This window comes from Diorhabda sublineata, chromosome 6 (genome assembly GCF_026230105.1).
Source record: "Diorhabda sublineata isolate icDioSubl1.1 chromosome 6, icDioSubl1.1, whole genome shotgun sequence".
NCBI classification, from domain to species: Eukaryota; Metazoa; Arthropoda; class Insecta; order Coleoptera; family Chrysomelidae; genus Diorhabda; species Diorhabda sublineata.
The window spans coordinates 2419176-2437174 of record NC_079479.1 but is presented as its reverse complement, the minus strand read 5'-3'; the positions used below and the strand labels follow the sequence as shown (position 1 = coordinate 2437174).

Genomic DNA, 17999 nt, shown 5'->3' with positions numbered 1-17999 from the left:
ATCTCCATTGCAATGAATGCCCTATAATTTTCTAGGAAGTTTGATGGGAGATGGGATGAAAAATATTTAATGCGACCCTGAAAACAGGGGAGGGGCAGTCTGGCGGCGCAAGACAGTGGATTCCCGGTCAATAATCGTCGTGTGTTATGAGCATTTTAAGGCAAGGAGTTCAACTTTATATAATATGTCCGGTTTTTTCGTACTATCCTAAAGGGCTAGTGAAACTTTTTGGTAATAGTGAAAAGTTTGGAATCAAATTCCTAAATTAGTCCAAAAGAAAGTAGTTCATTCATTCTCTCGGTGCTTTAAACAGTGATGTTCAATCCCACATAACATTAAATTACGCTTACGAAGTGTTCCTATTAATCAAACTTAAATTATTTTAGAGGATTTGATATGGATATCCTCGAAAAATCCTAAAAGTATGAAAGACGGAATACGTTTTTCAACTTGGGTATTTTTATTTACAATTGGTAAGTTCGATGACCTGTATTACTAATACTACATTTTTGTTTATAACACTTAGGTGTATTTTTATTTACTATAACAAGTTATACATAATTAAAATGCATTTAACCTCACTTTTACGGCAGGTGTATAAATATAGGTTGTCATGTTGTCAACAATATTGATATAACCCCGTCTAGGGGAAATTGGGAAGGGTATATCTAGCTGAAAAATATCTTTATATGTATCTTTGGTTGCCATTTAACTGAAGCCATTACAACCAATGTATCCAAATGGGTCAACCCTCCCTATTTGGAAATACGAACATATTGAACAGGGTTTGAACCGATATGAAATATATTGAAATTAAATTTTATTTGATATAAATTGATTTTTTAAATAAACGAAGTAGGTAATTTACTTTCTTGTGTAAACTAAAGTGTAAAACATCAAAAGAAGTATCTTATCTAAAGTAAACTGGCACTAATTAATAAAGCTATTTATTTAATAGCTCATATAATTTGTTTGTATTTCTAAAGTATTTCAAGAAATGTAAACAGTGATTATAAACAATGCTGAATATATGCTTTGGATTTTCAATTAGGTATCTAGTTATATAGTTTGCAATGAAATATTTTCATGAAAATCAGGTAAATTGAATAAAATTGCATTACTTACATGTGCTTGGAAAATGTGTCAAAAAATCGATCAGTTTTTACAGTGGTTTCCATTTACCAGATATTCTTACAATATAGATTGTTGTTGGGATTTTATTCAAACTTTTTCATCATATTTATATGTATTGATTTCACTATTTATATGTGTAACATCGTTAAAGACATATAATACTCCAAAATGAGACTCAATTTGATTAAAGTACAACATAAAACCTTTATCGTGAATGGGAATTGAAGTAGGTTCAAATACTAGCTAATATTAAGCTTATGGGACAATATGAAGATCATCGTTTATTGAAACTCATTCATCAAACAACACAGAATCAAGAATTTGAAGATATACACAACAATGATATTGATTTCTGCAAATATTTCACAGTATTGTGCATTAGAAACAAGCAATAAATGAAATCACCCGAAATGTGCTAAAAAGCGAGACTTGAAACATGTTTTAAGGTTCTCGAATAGTTATTTTTTCTTACATTATTTGTTTCGGTTCAGTGAAATGAGGATTCAAATGAATATCTGAGAGACAAGCCTGCAGTTTTCAATATAAGTGCATTTCAGCCTACATTGATTACTAAAAATATTAAATTTCATTAGGAGGGTAGAAAATAGATACAAACTACCCCAAAAATCACTTTTTCAAGATATGTCTTTTTTTGGTGTTTTTTCAGGTTACAATTGTCTCTTAAACCAATTTTAGTCTATAGCAAATATACGGCTAGGCATAATTCCCACGTCTAATCTTCAATTTCTATTTTTTTGAAGTTTTAATGGCCTTTTGATTTTATTTTTTCACTCTAATCTGCAATTTCTAGTACTAAATATTGTCCTCTTATCTTAGATCTATCAATATCTTCCCTATGACCTTTTTTATTATTTTTCTTTAAATTTCTTTTTAATTGATTTATTCCAAAGTATTTGTTATAAATATTAGACTGGAATAAGCAATATAAGACATGAAATAGGTCTACATTAAATCTTACATCAATAGTGTTGAATATTTCATGATATTTTTGTTCTAGTTAATAATAGTGACCTTTATAATAATAGCTTGATTATTGAATAAATCACAAATCAGAGAAAAGGAAATAAATTAGGTCATTTCTATTCTGTTCGTGTGCCTTGCTTTGTGATTTCTCTAGAAATAAACCTATTATCGTTTGATGTAGATAGTACATACTTTTGTTTTATGGTTTCATCTATAAATGTACAATTCTGTTGATAATATAAAATGCAATCATTAATCTAAATTTCGTAATAAGTTTATTATTAATTACACAATATTAGATAATAAAAATGATAAAACAGATAATAATTAATTTAGCAGTATTACATATAATTAAATTGTTGTTTATAATTCAGAGTATAACTAAATTTATGTTTTGAAATAAGTTATTTATTTATCAACCCATTTTCTAGTGTAATTTAATTTATCAAACACGCCTGTTAAACTGACTTAAATATCAATCCACTTGAACTAATTTATTATTAAAAGCTTTTATCGTTGTATTCTCACTCTCACTGAACGCTATTAACAAAAAATATTATGACACATATATTGAAATTTAACATGTACCTTAATTGGATTCTTTTTAATACGCCAAATAATTGAAAACGACGGAATTTATCCCTAAATATCGAATAATCAATATAAAAATACAGATGAAATCGTAAGCAAATTGGGGTTAGAAATGATATTAGAAATTTGCGTTTCTTCTTTTTTAATTACATTACGATGACAACGAACCTACTGGTTATACGGCCTAAATAGATTAGAAGTTATGTTTCGATAAAAATCGGGGTAAAAAATAGGTTTTTCGAAATATTTCGGTTGTGTAACGTGAAAATAATAAATATAATTTGGTATATCTTATATATTTTAAGTAATTCTAGAAGAGTTCAAGTGTTGCCATATCTATAAATATATCCTCGCGGCTTAAACTATTTCCGGTTGATATTCTATTATACCTATATTCGTTTATCCCTATCTCTTCAAGGAGAATGTATCTACAATAAAAATTATTGTAATTGATATTATTTCATCTTCCCCTCTATACTACAGAATAATCGATAAATTAGTACATGAGTCATTGACAAAAGAAACAATGATGGAAAAAAATTGAAACTACAAATGTGACGTAAAAATTGATGGGTTAAAAGAAATAGATATTTCGTTTCATTAAAAATAGATTTATCATATTTGAATAAATTACTGACCCAACCCCTATGTTACACCCTCTATAAGGGCTTCGATGTCAATATTAATGGAAACTTATAAGCCCTTATTTTCTAATGTTCTTGGAATGAACAAGGGTAAATATATTCTGTACACTACCGACCAAAAATATTTTACAAACTTTATTTAAAAAAAAAACAGTGAAAAGTGAAATATTTATTTCTAGCAATCTAGAAGTTGAGTTGGCAACGTAGCGTGACGTCATTGTAAATTGTTAAATAATTCACAACAAATTGATCTTATTTTTATTGGTTCTGGTGATTTTTTCCTAACTATTATGTGCGTTTTTATTGTTCTATACATTAAGCACGTAGTAAAACTCATATAAAGTTGAAAAGCCACTTTCGTGGCCGAAATAATAGATCGATATTTAATGCGTGTTTAAGTATATCTAAATAATCTTTATTTGCACGTAACTTAAATATAAGGGAAAATTCGCTGAGTAATACTTATAAAAACATTATATTTTATTATACGAAGAAACTACTACCAGGAATCATCAATAGAATACATAAACTTTACTATTATTATTTAACTAGTATCGGCTATGAAGCAAAAATGAGTCTAATATGCTTGTCCGGAATTTGTTGTTCTCTTTTATTAACCTCAATTGAAAGCTATTTTAATCCCAAATGCTTCGTAACGTTCAAATTCCTCGCTGAAATATTTTAATAGTTTCATTGTTGTAAATACAGTACCGTATTCCAATTTAAGGTTATTCATCATGTGTCAACGTTCATTTCGAAAACAAAGATGGTGGTTTCTTTATAAAACAACAAACACGTCAACATTTTTCCAATCCAGAAACTATAAACAATGCAGCTACGGGCGGTGGAGTTCCTTTATCGATTGATAAATTTACAGTTTTCCAAAAATCCCAACCGATTTCGGTTAGAGCTACTTATGGCCCGTTTAGTACAAAACAAACTGTACCGGCGAAATACATCGTGCCGGATCCTTTACCTGTAAATACCTCAGGTGAGTGTTGATACTGATAGATTTAGGTTAGATTTGTTTTGATCTTGCAGAATTACGTATTTATTAGAATATATAAATCAAAATTATATATAACCATCTTTTAAGGTATTTAGTGTAGTAGTTTTAAATATTAGGTTATTTATTTGTTAAATTATAAACGAATTTTTCATTTTAGTTCCGTAGATATGTTTTATTTTGTTTAAATAATTCAATTAGTTAACATAATTTTCAAATTACTGATACTGAAAGTTCATATAGTTTTTAAAACTTGTATTTGGAGTGAATTGATGAATCCTTTAGGACCTAGTATTGATTTACAAGACCAAGCAACTCACCATCTTGACATGTCAGCTCACATTGTCCGGGACGAAATACCAAGAGATTCTCCAGTACTACGAGTGCTATTTCATACCGGTACTGATCCTGGAGGCAGACGACAAGTGTTATTAGCGAGACACCATCAAAGAGTGTGTATCGTCCTTCACGCTACTATGGGAAATAGGACGCCATTACATGCGGCTTGCAGTCCAGATGGGGAAGACGGAGTTTGTTTAGCTCAGGTAAATTTCATTTTATTTATAACAAATTTTTTTTTGTAGCAAATTGAAATATACAAAATTTTGAAAGATTTCCAATAAAATTTCTATTAAAAATGTTATCACTTTCTAATCATATAAACAAGTTTATTTATGGATTTACATTTTAAAGGAAAGACATAAATTTTGAAATATATACAGTTATTTATTTATTTTTTGTTTGTATATAAGATGATTTGTGGTATTGCAATTTTATTAATGGATATATGTTGGAAAATATTTCACGTTTGTTAATAAATTCAGCAATTAACTTGGTAGTAAAACTGCCTTTTTAATTAGGTTATGTTTTTATTGAATTTGAGGTTATAAACAGAGTTGATGTGAAAAGAGAACATTCGTTGGATATATTTTGGGTGGGATTAGGTTCATTGCAAGGTAAAACGAACGACCAAAACCAAAATATAAATACTTTTTCTTTGTTTTTTATTGTTTTCATTATTTTTATATTTTTTTCATACGGAGAAACGGGTGAATTGGGGGGAGGAGGCGGGCGCACTGTACCCTATCGTCGGCCATTTGGCTGGTTACAAGAAAACCGACGCAGTTAATGTTATAGTTTGTACAATTTATTTTCAATGTTGAATCTATCACAACTATACAGCGTTGCCACGTTTCTTTTATAAAATTGATGCCAAAGTTATGTGATCTATTCTAAAAATATTTCAACGTCATTTGATGCCGGTTGTGTTTCCGGTTTGTTTTTATGATGACGTCACGACCACCCGCCATATTCTCTTGGGGGACAAATATTGTTTTTTTTTACATTATAATTAGGGTTATTTTTGCTGTTTTATTTTCGTGTTTTTTGACCAAAGGTATTCATTTTAATAAAAAAAAATCAATTATCTATACACAAATGAAATAAAGTGTTTGTCCACCACGACAATATGGCCGACATTTCAAATCGCGTTTCTCATCATCGGTCTCTGTTTGATTTTTTTTAACGGTTTTTCAAAATTTGAGCATTTTAAGCACTTTTATTACTTTAACAACCATGTTTATTCAAATGATGCGATCTGAAAAATGGCCTAAAATTGTTTTGGACTCACCGTATTTGTTAGACTTCTACTAGATAGATAGATGGCGCTACAAACTATCTTCTTGGAAGTACTCAATGTTAAAAATTCCATTCGTGTGAATCACCAATGAATGGCGTAAAAAACGCGTTTTTCACGATAAATCGTCTTGATAGGTAGATAGAAAATTGACATTTCGACCTATCTCGGTCGAATGTTTCACTTCTTTTAACTAATTTTCTATCAAAAAAGACTTGGAATCAAGACCATTTATCAAAAAATAAAATCATAAATCATTTACCCAAATTAAGCATTCGAAAAATTGTGTTGTAATTATCAAATTATAACATTTCATTGATTATTAGAAAATTATGGTAAAATCCGATAATTGTGTTATCTGGCAACACTGCAACTATAGTTCCTAAAAATTGATCCACGTCATAGGACGCCATTATGATAGCATATTTGAAGAACGTTGCAAAACTTCAAAAATAGTATGGGAATTGAGTAAAAATAAAACAATAAGGTTATGTTGATCATTTAATATGTCATCATTAGTCCATTATGTCCATTTCGTCTGTTTTGAACTTTGTTGTTTATTTTAAAAATACAGAGGAAACTCATATGTATTACCCGCGGGATAGTAGTTTCGTCACAATATGGCGTCAATTTAAGAAATTTTACCAGTGACTAGAAATGCTAATAGCTGTGCATATTTCAGTATATAAACTTTATTTATTCAATTATTAAACACTTTTTGTGGATCTTAGTGCAATATATAAACAATTATGAATCGTGCGAATTTAGTGTTCAAAAATTTAGATCATATCAATCTAAATTTAATGTTTAATCTGTAAGTATTTTTAGGTTAAGTTATATTGTTTTCATTTGAACCAGTGAAGTAGGCGACTGTTTTAAAGTGATAATACTCATTTTATTAACTATTTTTACGCTAATAAATGATATGAGTAAAATTTGACGTAAAATGAAAATAAACTTACTTATTAGCAAAAATTTCTATCTCTAATTGAAAGATTCGTATTCTTGGTTAATATACAAGGCCAATTTATATGTATATTTCTTCTTTGGAACTTTTTCTTAACAAAGTTTATGAAATATTTTGAAATATATCTTCCTAAAAAGTATTTCACCTAAATTTTAATAAGAACACTTTATGTACAACATTGCAAGTTAGTCTAAAGTTTTTTTTGCCAAATTTAGTACTTTTGGTTAATATACAGGGAAAATATATATGTAAATATATGTATATTTCATCTTTGAAACCTTTTCTAAACAAAGTTTATGAAATATGTTGAAATATATCTTCGTACAAAGAATTTTACCTAAACTTTAATATGAACACTGTACTAGAAATAGCATATAGAAATTTTGTCTAAATTTCAAGGTTACCATTCCACCTTCGTGGTGGCCACCCCTACCGTCACCTGATAAGGATGGCAGGCCAGGAAAACTTACCAAAACACCCCCTAGATTAGTACAGGTCGCATATTCGGTACTGGAACCTTGGCCAGACGAAGGAGAAGGTTGTCATCCGAAGATGCAAGTACAACCATCAGCTACACTAGGCAACGTTAAACTAGTACCAGCTAAAGGAGCTTATAAGGAATTGAAACTAACAGATGCCGTTACAATATTGGTTCCCCATCCACCTCTGTTTCCAATGTCGAGGATTTACGTGCCCGTTTTTGTCGATAGGGAAAAATCCAAATTGATGACCGCGATTGTTGTTAAGTGAGTGTTAGAATTCATGAGTGATGGTGTTATAGTAGTGAGTTCTTTATTTTTAAAAATTTCAGAGCAAGAATGAAGAGCGGTGTTCGTTTTTTGGAAGCAGTACCAATGGAAGGCATACCTTGGAACGTTACCATTGATATTAATCCTCGACATACAAGCGCAACTGTAACTTTAATCAGAAAAGAACCTCCAGATACTAATTCAGCAATAGTACCAGGAGAGTAAGTACCTTATCTTATCTCACCATACAGGTTCAAATCAATTTAATTATTTTGTTAGTGTCATTGAATTGTTTTCCTGGTTGATCGAAATATCCGAAGACGCTACTGAAAACTATGATGGTAGTAAAATTGTTTGGTCGGCTAGATATGAGCCTCATCAAGATCAGGATATTGAAAACGATAATCGTAAGGATATCAGAAAATTGATTACACGTTTCGAGATACAAAAAGACGATATACAAGCAGTAGTACCTATAAGTAAAGTAAGTTACAATCAAATTTCTATTCCAGTTAAAATATTCACAATTTTTATTTCAGAATTGGGAAGTATTGAATACTGCAGTGTTAACAGGCCTCCAAGTATCCCAAACGATGAAAGTATTTATTGTATCTCAAGCTGGTAAAGCTGCCGATGTAACATTTCAGTCATCTTGTCATTCTGAAGACGAAAGCGTATTAAAGGTGATTCAATTAATAATTATTTATTTATTTATTTAATAAAATATATTTCATTAAAGGTTTCATCGTCTTGTGGTTCGGTTTACGTAGATGGTAGTGAAGCTAGGGGTTCCGAAAATGGCTCAGTTATAGTCAAATATGGCACATATACTGGGATAGCTCAATTCACTGTATGGATGCCAGAGTTTCCTTTGGATTTATATGTGGCTGATACAAGATTATCGCAACTGAAATCATGGAGGGTACCAGATTATCATCCTAGGTGAGTAAACATTGTTTTTATTGAAATGCCGGGGGAAATGGTCATATGGAAAAGATACAAATAGATAAAAAGTTCTGTTCGATGTTACTACTTTTAATTTAATTCGTTTCAGAACGTGCAATTTGGATTTTTATCTTATAAATAATAGAAATGTAACTAATTTGATTTTGTTTTTTAATCAAACGTTCTATTTTAGTTAGAGGGTTAACATATTAACTGGTCGCAAAAATAATGTGGTAATTTTGATTGATTTTTAATCTTAAATATTTTCCGCAGATATCTAATCAATATAAACCGAATACGGTTGCTAGTTGGGGTGCCCAGAGTGAAGACGATTTGAAAAAAGTCTTGGAAGTAGTAAAAAATTACGGGATTATTGTTTATAGAGCATCTTTAATTAACAATACATCACTAAAAACACTAGAAAGAAGAACAATGGGACATACAGAACCATCATTAACCTTTAGTGCAGACAAAGACCGAGCAAGCATATAAAAAACATGCAGCCACATCCTTTGACTATCAATGATTTAATATGACATCAGAAAAAGCGGAATATTGAGGAAATCAGAAGTGTTGTCATATGCTAGAAGTCAAGGGATGAATAAAGCAGAAGTAGACCCCAATTTTGAAATGCTTGATAGTGACAATGTCTTGATAAATTTCGGTATTAGATGGTATATAAACCGAAATGCATTGACTTTTCGTCATTTTAATCTGTATACACCCTATGTTTAATGGTCAAATAAGTCTCTCAATATAGAAAATAGAAATCTACAGTATCTATGTTGGAAAACTTTTCCTTATAGATTTTCTATACCACTAAACCTGTGATTTATTTCAACAGGGTTCCTCTGCTAGTTTTCTATATAAATTCAATGTTTTATTCGAGTGTTAAAGTGCCATCCCCCCCGGACTTATCCTGTTATTATTATTATTTTTCTAATTATATTTATATTTTTAGTATGTCTAAATCGAGGAAGAGAAGACGACGTTCTTTGGATAGTAACTGGGGTGTTACATCAATCGATGAAACCGGTAACGTAGTGGACAAACCTATATGTCGATTACGATACCAACAAACTTCTGTTGATGTATACGCACGTTTCCTAGCATCCGATCACTCATCAGGACACATAAGCTATTTAATAAACAGAAGAACGTTCCTGAGAGTAACCGATTTGGTTTTACCGTGGTTACGAGTTAGTGATCCGAGAATAGCTAGTTTACACGGTAGGATTTTACAAGGTAGAAGTGTAGGTAGGACTGAAGTACAGGTAAATAAAATTGAACGTCAATAATCTAATCACCAATCTACAAACTAAACGTTTTTCAGGTTTTATCACCGATAACTAGTAGAGTTTATGGTTCGAAAGAAGTTAGAGTCGGTAATGATAAAGTTGGTTTAACCAAACTTTATGTACAAGTAGTTTCGGGACTGCAACTTAATATTTCTCCTGATAGTTCATTGGAGAACGTTTATGTGGCCGAAACCGGTATCACTAGGAAATTAACTGCTCAATATCAGGTAAATAATTCGAGATTTCATCACATTTTCTACAGAAGTATCTTTTTTTAGGAAGGACTACTGGATATTGAACTGGAATTTTCTGACAGACAGAAAACTCCTCTAAGGGATATTGCTGATACTGATTATCATCTAGTAGTTGAAAGTTTGGATCCTGAAGTGGTGGCTTTCGCTCCGATGGTCGCTTCTCATCATCCAAGAGTAATAGCTGTTGGAGAAGGTAGCGGAGATCTGTTGCAGGTATACATTTCACTTTCTCTCTTTGTACCTTCTACATCTACCATCTTATACAGCCAAGAACATCTAAAGTAGTACATTGGAAATTTAAAAAATTTGGTTCTAATTCTTGATTAATGGAATTGTAATAGTCCGGAGTAGGAATTTCTGGAATCGTTGGTGATATTCATGATAAAAAGTTCCGCTTCTGTCTCTGAAGATGATAACTTCGAAATCAAAACACATGTTATATACAGTGTAGTTGTGAGTGGTGGTGTAGCAATATCATAAATGGCGTGTTCAATACTATACTGATTTAATTAATTGGGATCAATGGAAAAAACAATTTTTTTTTAAAATATCAACTTTTTTATTTATATACTAGTACGAAGTATGTCTCCCTTCATCTGAATTGACCCCAATTATCACATCTTGGTATTTTTCCACTGGTTTAGCCCTAATTTTCTTAACTTCATCATCGTGGAAATTTATGTTATCATTTTTTAACTCGGCTAAATGTTTATTAAGAAAATACCATAAGTTTTCAATTGAATTCAGGTCTGGTGGATTACCACGCTTGTTAAGTCTCCCGAATAAAAGTCTGGACCAATTTTACATTATCAAAAGGGGTTTGAGTCATTTTTTTTCTTTTATTAGCTACCATAAATCATGTAAATGAAAGTAAGGGATGGTATTCCACTTTTTTAATGGGGTTCAACCATATTAACTAAATGGTATTGTACTTAATTTTTATAGTTTATGCGTTTTAATCGATACATGTCATAATTCACTTTTCAAGTCATTAATTTATGTTAATCTTCACCCTATGTTCCTATAAATCGATTTTGGGCATTTCGAAAAGGTTTTGTAAGGGTAACTATATACTTTCAACTTACAAATCGGTATGGGTTCAATATTTCATTAACGATCATTTTCTTAGTTGATTTTTCTTATTTTAGGTGACTTTGTTATTAGCGGAAGAATGTAGAAATAGCGGTAAACCAAAAACTAAGGCTGCAGGACCCTTAGCCTCGGCTTCTGCAACTATTAACGTCGATTTTAGTTCGATTGATCTTCATCGACCTGACATTTTACAAAATGACGGTGGTAGTTACGGTTCATCGAAGGCTAGAGAATTTTCAGATCTTCAGGATATCCTGAAAGGTGAGAGTTTCAAATATTTTTTACTGTAAACTTCACTATTAAAAAAAATCACGTCAAACTACCATCAAAATCTGCCTTTTAGTCTTTGAAATTTGATCTATTTTTTAAAATAAATGTTCTAGTTTGTTAACGTTCATATTTTTGTGTCCTATTTACTGTGTAGTACATTTTACACATTACAGTTTCATTATTGTCCTTCAACGTCTTTCTCAGTATCATCAATTTTTATTTTAATGGTGTTTCTTTTTGTTTCCAAACAGATTATATACATTTAGGCGCTACTCACATGACTTTCAGGTCCATAGGTTGTGAGTAATTCTATTTCTCTTTCTTAGCTCATCCATCACCTTTTAGTATCATCTTTTTCTTGGTGTTCCTTCTTTCTTATTCCTTCTTGTTTTTTTGGTGCTCTAAAATCTGGTATTCTCTATATGTGACCCAGCCACTCTATTTTTCTTAGTTCTGCTTTTCTAGAATTGTCCTTACAGGGTCCAGACATGATGTTTTAATTGCAGAAACCAAATCCAACGTTAGATGTCCCCAATTCCACTTCGATATTTATATTTGTGAAATTGTATGAATTATTTTACAGGTTCTTCAATTCATTTGGAAAATTCTGATGAGCCTAACGTATTAGCACGACAATTTCAAGGAAACAAAGGAATATCTCGTCAATTATCACCGCATCATTCTACTCCTCTAGAAATTAGCATGTACGTTTTGCTTGCCGCATTTTGTTGCGCCATCTTGGTAAATAATAAACAATTATTCGGAGTATGTACTGATTTTGTGATTTTTACAGGTTTTTGTTGTATCCTGTGTTGTATACGCATCGAAGTTCAAACCGATGAATCCTAATATTTCACCCGGTATTCATACAACATCGACTAATTTCATAATCCAACATGAATCTAACCAAAAATCGAAAGAATCTACCACCAACGCTCACGATTGGGTCTGGTTAGGTAGAGCTACCATAGAACCGCCATCTCAATACGTAAACAACACTACGGATATGAGGATCATTACGAATCCTTTGAATATGAATTATTGCGAACCGGACGATTCTCTTATGGGGAACAGTTTCAGTAACCCCACGCATATAGAACTACCGGCTACCGATAACGGAAATTCTAACAGGCAGATCGATAGCAGAACTTATTCCAGAGGGAAAGAAAGTGGACAAAAAGTTGAGATTTCCAATGATAACGATACAGATATACAAGTTTGGTTTGTAAACTTTTTTTTAATTATTTTAATCAACTGCAGGATTAGGTTTAAAATAATTGATTTTTAGGAACAAACCGACTCCACCGCCACCGTTACCATCACATTCCCCTAATAATAATAATAATAATAATAATAATAATAATAAGAATAATTTGAATGATGATTATAAACCGCCTGTACCTCCACACCGTAATTTAAGCGTTTCTACAACTTCTTCTGATTCTCCTCTTCCTAAAAAATCTCAACATCACCACCATCACCGTAACAAGAATCAAGACAAAATTAATCAACACAGGTTTGATGTTATCACTATTAAAAAAAGAAAATTTTAATTGTTTTAATTAATTTTAGATTATCGGATGATATACCACTTTCGAAAACCCAAATACCCACTCAGGTAAACGTTCCAAAGCAAAATACAGAAAGTTGTACAGAAAAAGATATATTTGAATTTGACGACGAACCTCAAGAATCTCCAAAACGTGACGATAATGTCGAGTTTGTACAGTATTCAAATAATCCCAGTAAGTATTTGGTTAGATGGTATACCGTAATGGCAGTACGCGTGATACATACCGCTAGAGCAACTCACTTGCCAAACCGGAATGCGCCAACTCACCAACGGGCCCAGATCCCATTTTTGACGTAGCTAAAATTTAGCTTCATTTCGATTATTAAACCTCCTGCTGAGACTTGAAGCACCAGTTCTCATATCACCTTTTTGGAAGTCTCCGTGTGTTTGATTTTTGGTTATAAAGAGGTAGGACCACTATCAAAAACATCGAGAACGAAAAACCTTTCAAGGGCGGTAAAAAATAGAGTAGTACTTCTATATGTGTTCTTAGTAGTTGAGTACATAGTCCTTATAGGCCCCACTTGGCGCTATTAATCACCGATGTCTTTTGAGAAGCCGATCAAGCGCTTTGGCTTGAATTCTTTGATCTCAATAGAGTTTAAAACGTGCTCGTGTGAGTGCTGGATACTCACAGATGGCGTGATCAATTGAGCAATTGTTTGGTGTGACACGCCCAAGGTGTGGCTTCACTTATCTCATGCCAGGCGTCTAAGCCGAGTCGAGTAGGATATAGATGAGGTAGGAATGATCGAGTGGAGAGAAGCAGCAATGAAAAAGAATTGAGGCCAAAGTCAAATAATTATAGTAGTTTGTACATTTCCGGTTGTTGGGTTGTTCATTTGATTAATTCAATTTTTTGACATATTTTGTTATTGCAGGTAATAGAAATAGCACAGAAGTAAAAACAGCAACCATAGTGGGCAATCCAATGTTTAACGTCGATGCAACAAATATTGAAACGGGTAATAAATCCATGGAGCTACCAGGTCTCGATGATTTGCAACTAGACATGGATTACGATCAAATCATGCAGTATTTCGAAAATCTCAAGGTAATTGATCTATTAACTGTGTTAAGAATTTTTTAATTCGGTATTTGTATTGTAGGAATCGAATGCCTGAGTAGAAGAGATCATTGCAAAGATCCGTGGTATTTTGCTTTCGTTTAGCGAGCAATACAAAGCTGCGGCTTTAAATGAACATCCTCATTATCCCGCAACGAATCCGACATGTAGTTTCGACTATTTTTTCGATTTCGTCAGCGAGTCGTACGCTTAAATCGCCGTTGTGTACCTTAAAAATGCACAAGACTGACTTAATTGATCAATAAATTGAATTAATTAGCCAATATCCAAATATAAGAATCCTATATTGCTTAGCTGTTGGGCATTATATAATTTTTTTGGCAGTAAGGCTAAAAAGGCTGCTAGATATTAACCGAGTTTATATACAAAATATCCTAAAGACTTTTTTAAATTAAAAAATAACCTTTAGTTATTTGGTGTATGTACACATGAAATTTTTAGTTTTAACTAAAAAAATAGGAAATGTAACAAATTTTAACAATCATCTGAATTAGTAATTAGAAAAACAGTAAAAGAGCTATAATTTATATAAAAAGAAGTATGCGGATACTGGCTCATTAAATTCACATGTTAGTCGCCTTTTGAACCCAGTTTTAACAAAAATATTTCAGCAGTACTCTGTTATAGATAAAATCAGTAATATTTTGGATTTGTAAGAACCTAACCTTATAATTGGTTAAAAAAATGCAAAAGTTGTTGAATAGTACATACGAGTATATCTCAAATATCCCAGTTTTGTCTAAAAAATCAATTTATTTGTATCTTCCCAAAAAAATTGGTTATTTTTCCTTTTTTTCTTCACCTCTGATAGTTTTAGGCCCAATTTTGAGTAGGGTTCTTTCTAGCTGTCTTCTTGCAGTTATTTATCAGTTTTTTTTTTTCAACTTTTTTTGTTCTAGAGCTTTTTATTTTTCCTTTAAGAGGTCCAGAGACTCATATTTTTCAATGTGGTCCTTTCCAAATTGGATACAATTCTCTCAATAGTTTTCGTCTTCTAGTTTATTAGCAGTTTTCGAAAAGGTCTCTTTCCAAGTTCCATTTTATCCCTAGGCAATTATTTTTCTCCCTTAACTCATATTTTCGTCTCCTTTCAAAAGATTATCATTTTCGTCATTTTTCTTCGTATTTGCTTTTATACTTTCCGTTGTCTTACTTTTTGATATATTCTCTTTTGGTGTTATTGCCCTAAATTTATAATTATTTTTGGGTCAGTACCCACTCATATTTTTCATTATTGGTACCTTGAACCAATTAATTGGACACATTTTACAAAAAGAGATCAGAGAGACCATCATCTGGAACAAATACATACTGAATTTACCAATATAACAAGTATTGAGTTTGTAATTGAAAAAAAAAACAAAAATTATTTAAACCATTGAAAAATTATGAATAAATTAGTTTTTAAGTGTTATCAATATTATAATTTGGTGTATAATCTGTGTATACTTTTATATATTAATAGGAAACAGTTACCATAACTCCAGGGGTGATTTTCATTTCCTGTCAGACATTTAGAATATATAATAATGAAAATCTAATCTCAATAAGCGAAAAAATCACTAGAGTTTTGGTAAAAATCTAATTTTCCTCTATATTTAACCGGTAATTGTTAAAAAAATGATTTTAAAAAGGTGGTGACAAGAGTAGAAAGTCGGATCGATTCTCAGAGGATTTTTGCAGTGATCAAAAAAAAAAATTAGCCGTTAGTGTTTTTCTAGTCAAAATAATGAAGCTTTATTTGAAAAAAAAAAAGATTATACTCACTTTTATACTGAGTTTTCACTAGTATATTAATGCACAAATAGTTACGAACAATCCTAAAACGCTTTCCAGCTTCCAAAATGCTTTATCGTTAAAAACGTTAAATAAACTAGTGAAAATCAACTTTGATTCGATTTAAATAATAAAATTTTTGTAATTAGAGTTATAGACATCTATATTTGACCGCTGTACACTAAAACTACTCGCTAACACACTTAAAATCCACTATTTCGTTCATATCCGGCTCGAAGGACCAACTTAACGTTTTAAATATTGTCCAATTTGAGGTTAAAGTCAACTCTTGATTGAATTTAATTAAAAATATGAACAAATGAAACTCTAATTGCAAAAAATTTATTTGTTAGCCAGTATTTTTACTAGTTTATGAACAACACACTTATCTTCCCGCAGGAAATCTCAAATTCAAGGAAATATGAAATTTTAAACGATGTACTTGTCAATTCTACCATATCGTATTTACTTTAGATATTTTAGGATGACATTTTGGAAGCAATAAAAATTCTCACATCATTTTGAATTTGAGTTTTTCTGCGTATATTTTTTTATATATAAAAATACGGGTTGTAACGGAGTATTTAGGATTTTTTTCTTGACATTCCATACTGTATACAAGATTATTTTATAGTTTAATCCTTCATATAACATTCCATATAAAATACCCGTTATCACTAGTTTTAAACGTTTTTCTCAAAATTCCTTGATATTCCATAGCTGTGTAGTCATTTAAGTCACAGGGAAAAGAAGAATAATTCATCTAGCCTCGTTACAAAATTTCAACAGCCACAGCTTTTGACCAAATTTTAATTACCATTTTACAAAAAAATTTGTTTCAAATTCAAAGGGGCATGAGACTCTATATTATGGACCGAAGCCCTAATGTGGTCCCATGAGATGCCAGATCAACAACAAACTGAATAGCTGGCAAAAGCATCAGATGATAATGATAATCACGGCATCAAAGAAGTCTGAAAATCTTCTGGAGATGTTAGGAAATGACATTAAATTAGTGGTAAGTCTTCGGATTGGTCAAATATCATCTTAAGACGATAATCATGGCAGAGAACGATAACTGTAGATCCTGTGTGTGAATATTGCAGGACATCTACTGTACAAACGTCCTACTCATTCCAGCTATACGATTTGGTACCTCGAAGTAGTGTTGATATATAATATTTTAGAGTCAATACACAAAAATCTTTTTAGGTATAGATGCACAGCATTGGGTAAGTGTGTGTCACCCAATAAATAATTACCCCACATAAAATCCTAAATACTCTGCATTGTTGGTTTCCTCCAACCTAGTTTCTTATTCAAAAATTAAATAAACGCGTTCCGCTGTCTGCTAATTGCGAAGACGCTTGAAATATTATTTTCTATGTGGAATTATTAACGAAATATTTCAATGTTTACGTACTCTGAAAAATATTTGTTGTTATTTTTGCAAATATTTAATTTAATTAACAAAATTATTTGAAGATAAATTATTTCTTCAATAAAATCCAAAAAAAAAATGAGTATTGGAAGTCTTTGAGACTCTTTGTTATTTTTTATTAACACATCTTCCTAATGGTTTAGGTTGATATGTAAAAATTAATTTATTTTAATTAATTTAAAAAAAATGCAACAAATATTTAATTTAGTACTTTAGAAGATATAAGAATAATAAGTGTGTTTGCAGTAAATATATATATATAGTTTAGTTTATTTGTAAATTTTTGTATAATATGATGGTGTAAATAACTACATTCTGTGTATTCCCCCTGACTGAAGAATATTTAAGATTTGTGTTCTAAATAATGTATTACTAAATAGCGTTTATGTAAATTTCTTTGTATATAAACTCGCCTAAGTAGAATTATTTGTTTTATTTCGAATAAATGAACTATTCTCTCCTCAAATTCGAAAATTGAAACAACTATTTGAAATTTCTTCCATTCTAACCTACAAAAAAGGCATGCCTTCGATCCTAACCTATAAAAAAGTC

General features: G+C 31.1%; 1 protein-coding gene across 2 annotated transcripts; it reads left to right on the top strand.

Annotated features, from left to right (window-relative positions):
* The first annotated feature begins 132 nt into the window (after nucleotides 1-132).
* On the top strand, nucleotides 133-17870 carry LOC130445282 (transmembrane protein 132E). 2 transcript variants are annotated; one of them, XM_056780843.1, is made up of 18 exons: nucleotides 133-473; nucleotides 4081-4344; nucleotides 4645-4904; nucleotides 7362-7708; nucleotides 7774-7932; nucleotides 7991-8195; nucleotides 8251-8394; nucleotides 8451-8653; nucleotides 9618-9930; nucleotides 9990-10181; nucleotides 10233-10421; nucleotides 11357-11561; nucleotides 12154-12311; nucleotides 12364-12791; nucleotides 12859-13086; nucleotides 13143-13315; nucleotides 14025-14197; nucleotides 14253-17870. In XM_056780843.1, the coding sequence occupies exons 1-18, from the start codon at nucleotides 425-427 to the stop codon at nucleotides 14265-14267; spliced, it is 3705 nt and encodes a 1234-aa protein (XP_056636821.1). In that variant the 5' UTR covers nucleotides 133-424; the 3' UTR covers nucleotides 14268-17870. The 2 variants fall into 2 exon arrangements, with proteins under 2 accessions (XP_056636821.1, XP_056636823.1); XM_056780845.1 differs by lacking the exons at nucleotides 133-473; nucleotides 4081-4344; nucleotides 4645-4904 and adding an exon at nucleotides 6498-6809 and having other exon boundaries at nucleotides 14253-17864.
* The last annotated feature ends 129 nt before the right edge of the window (nucleotides 17871-17999 follow it).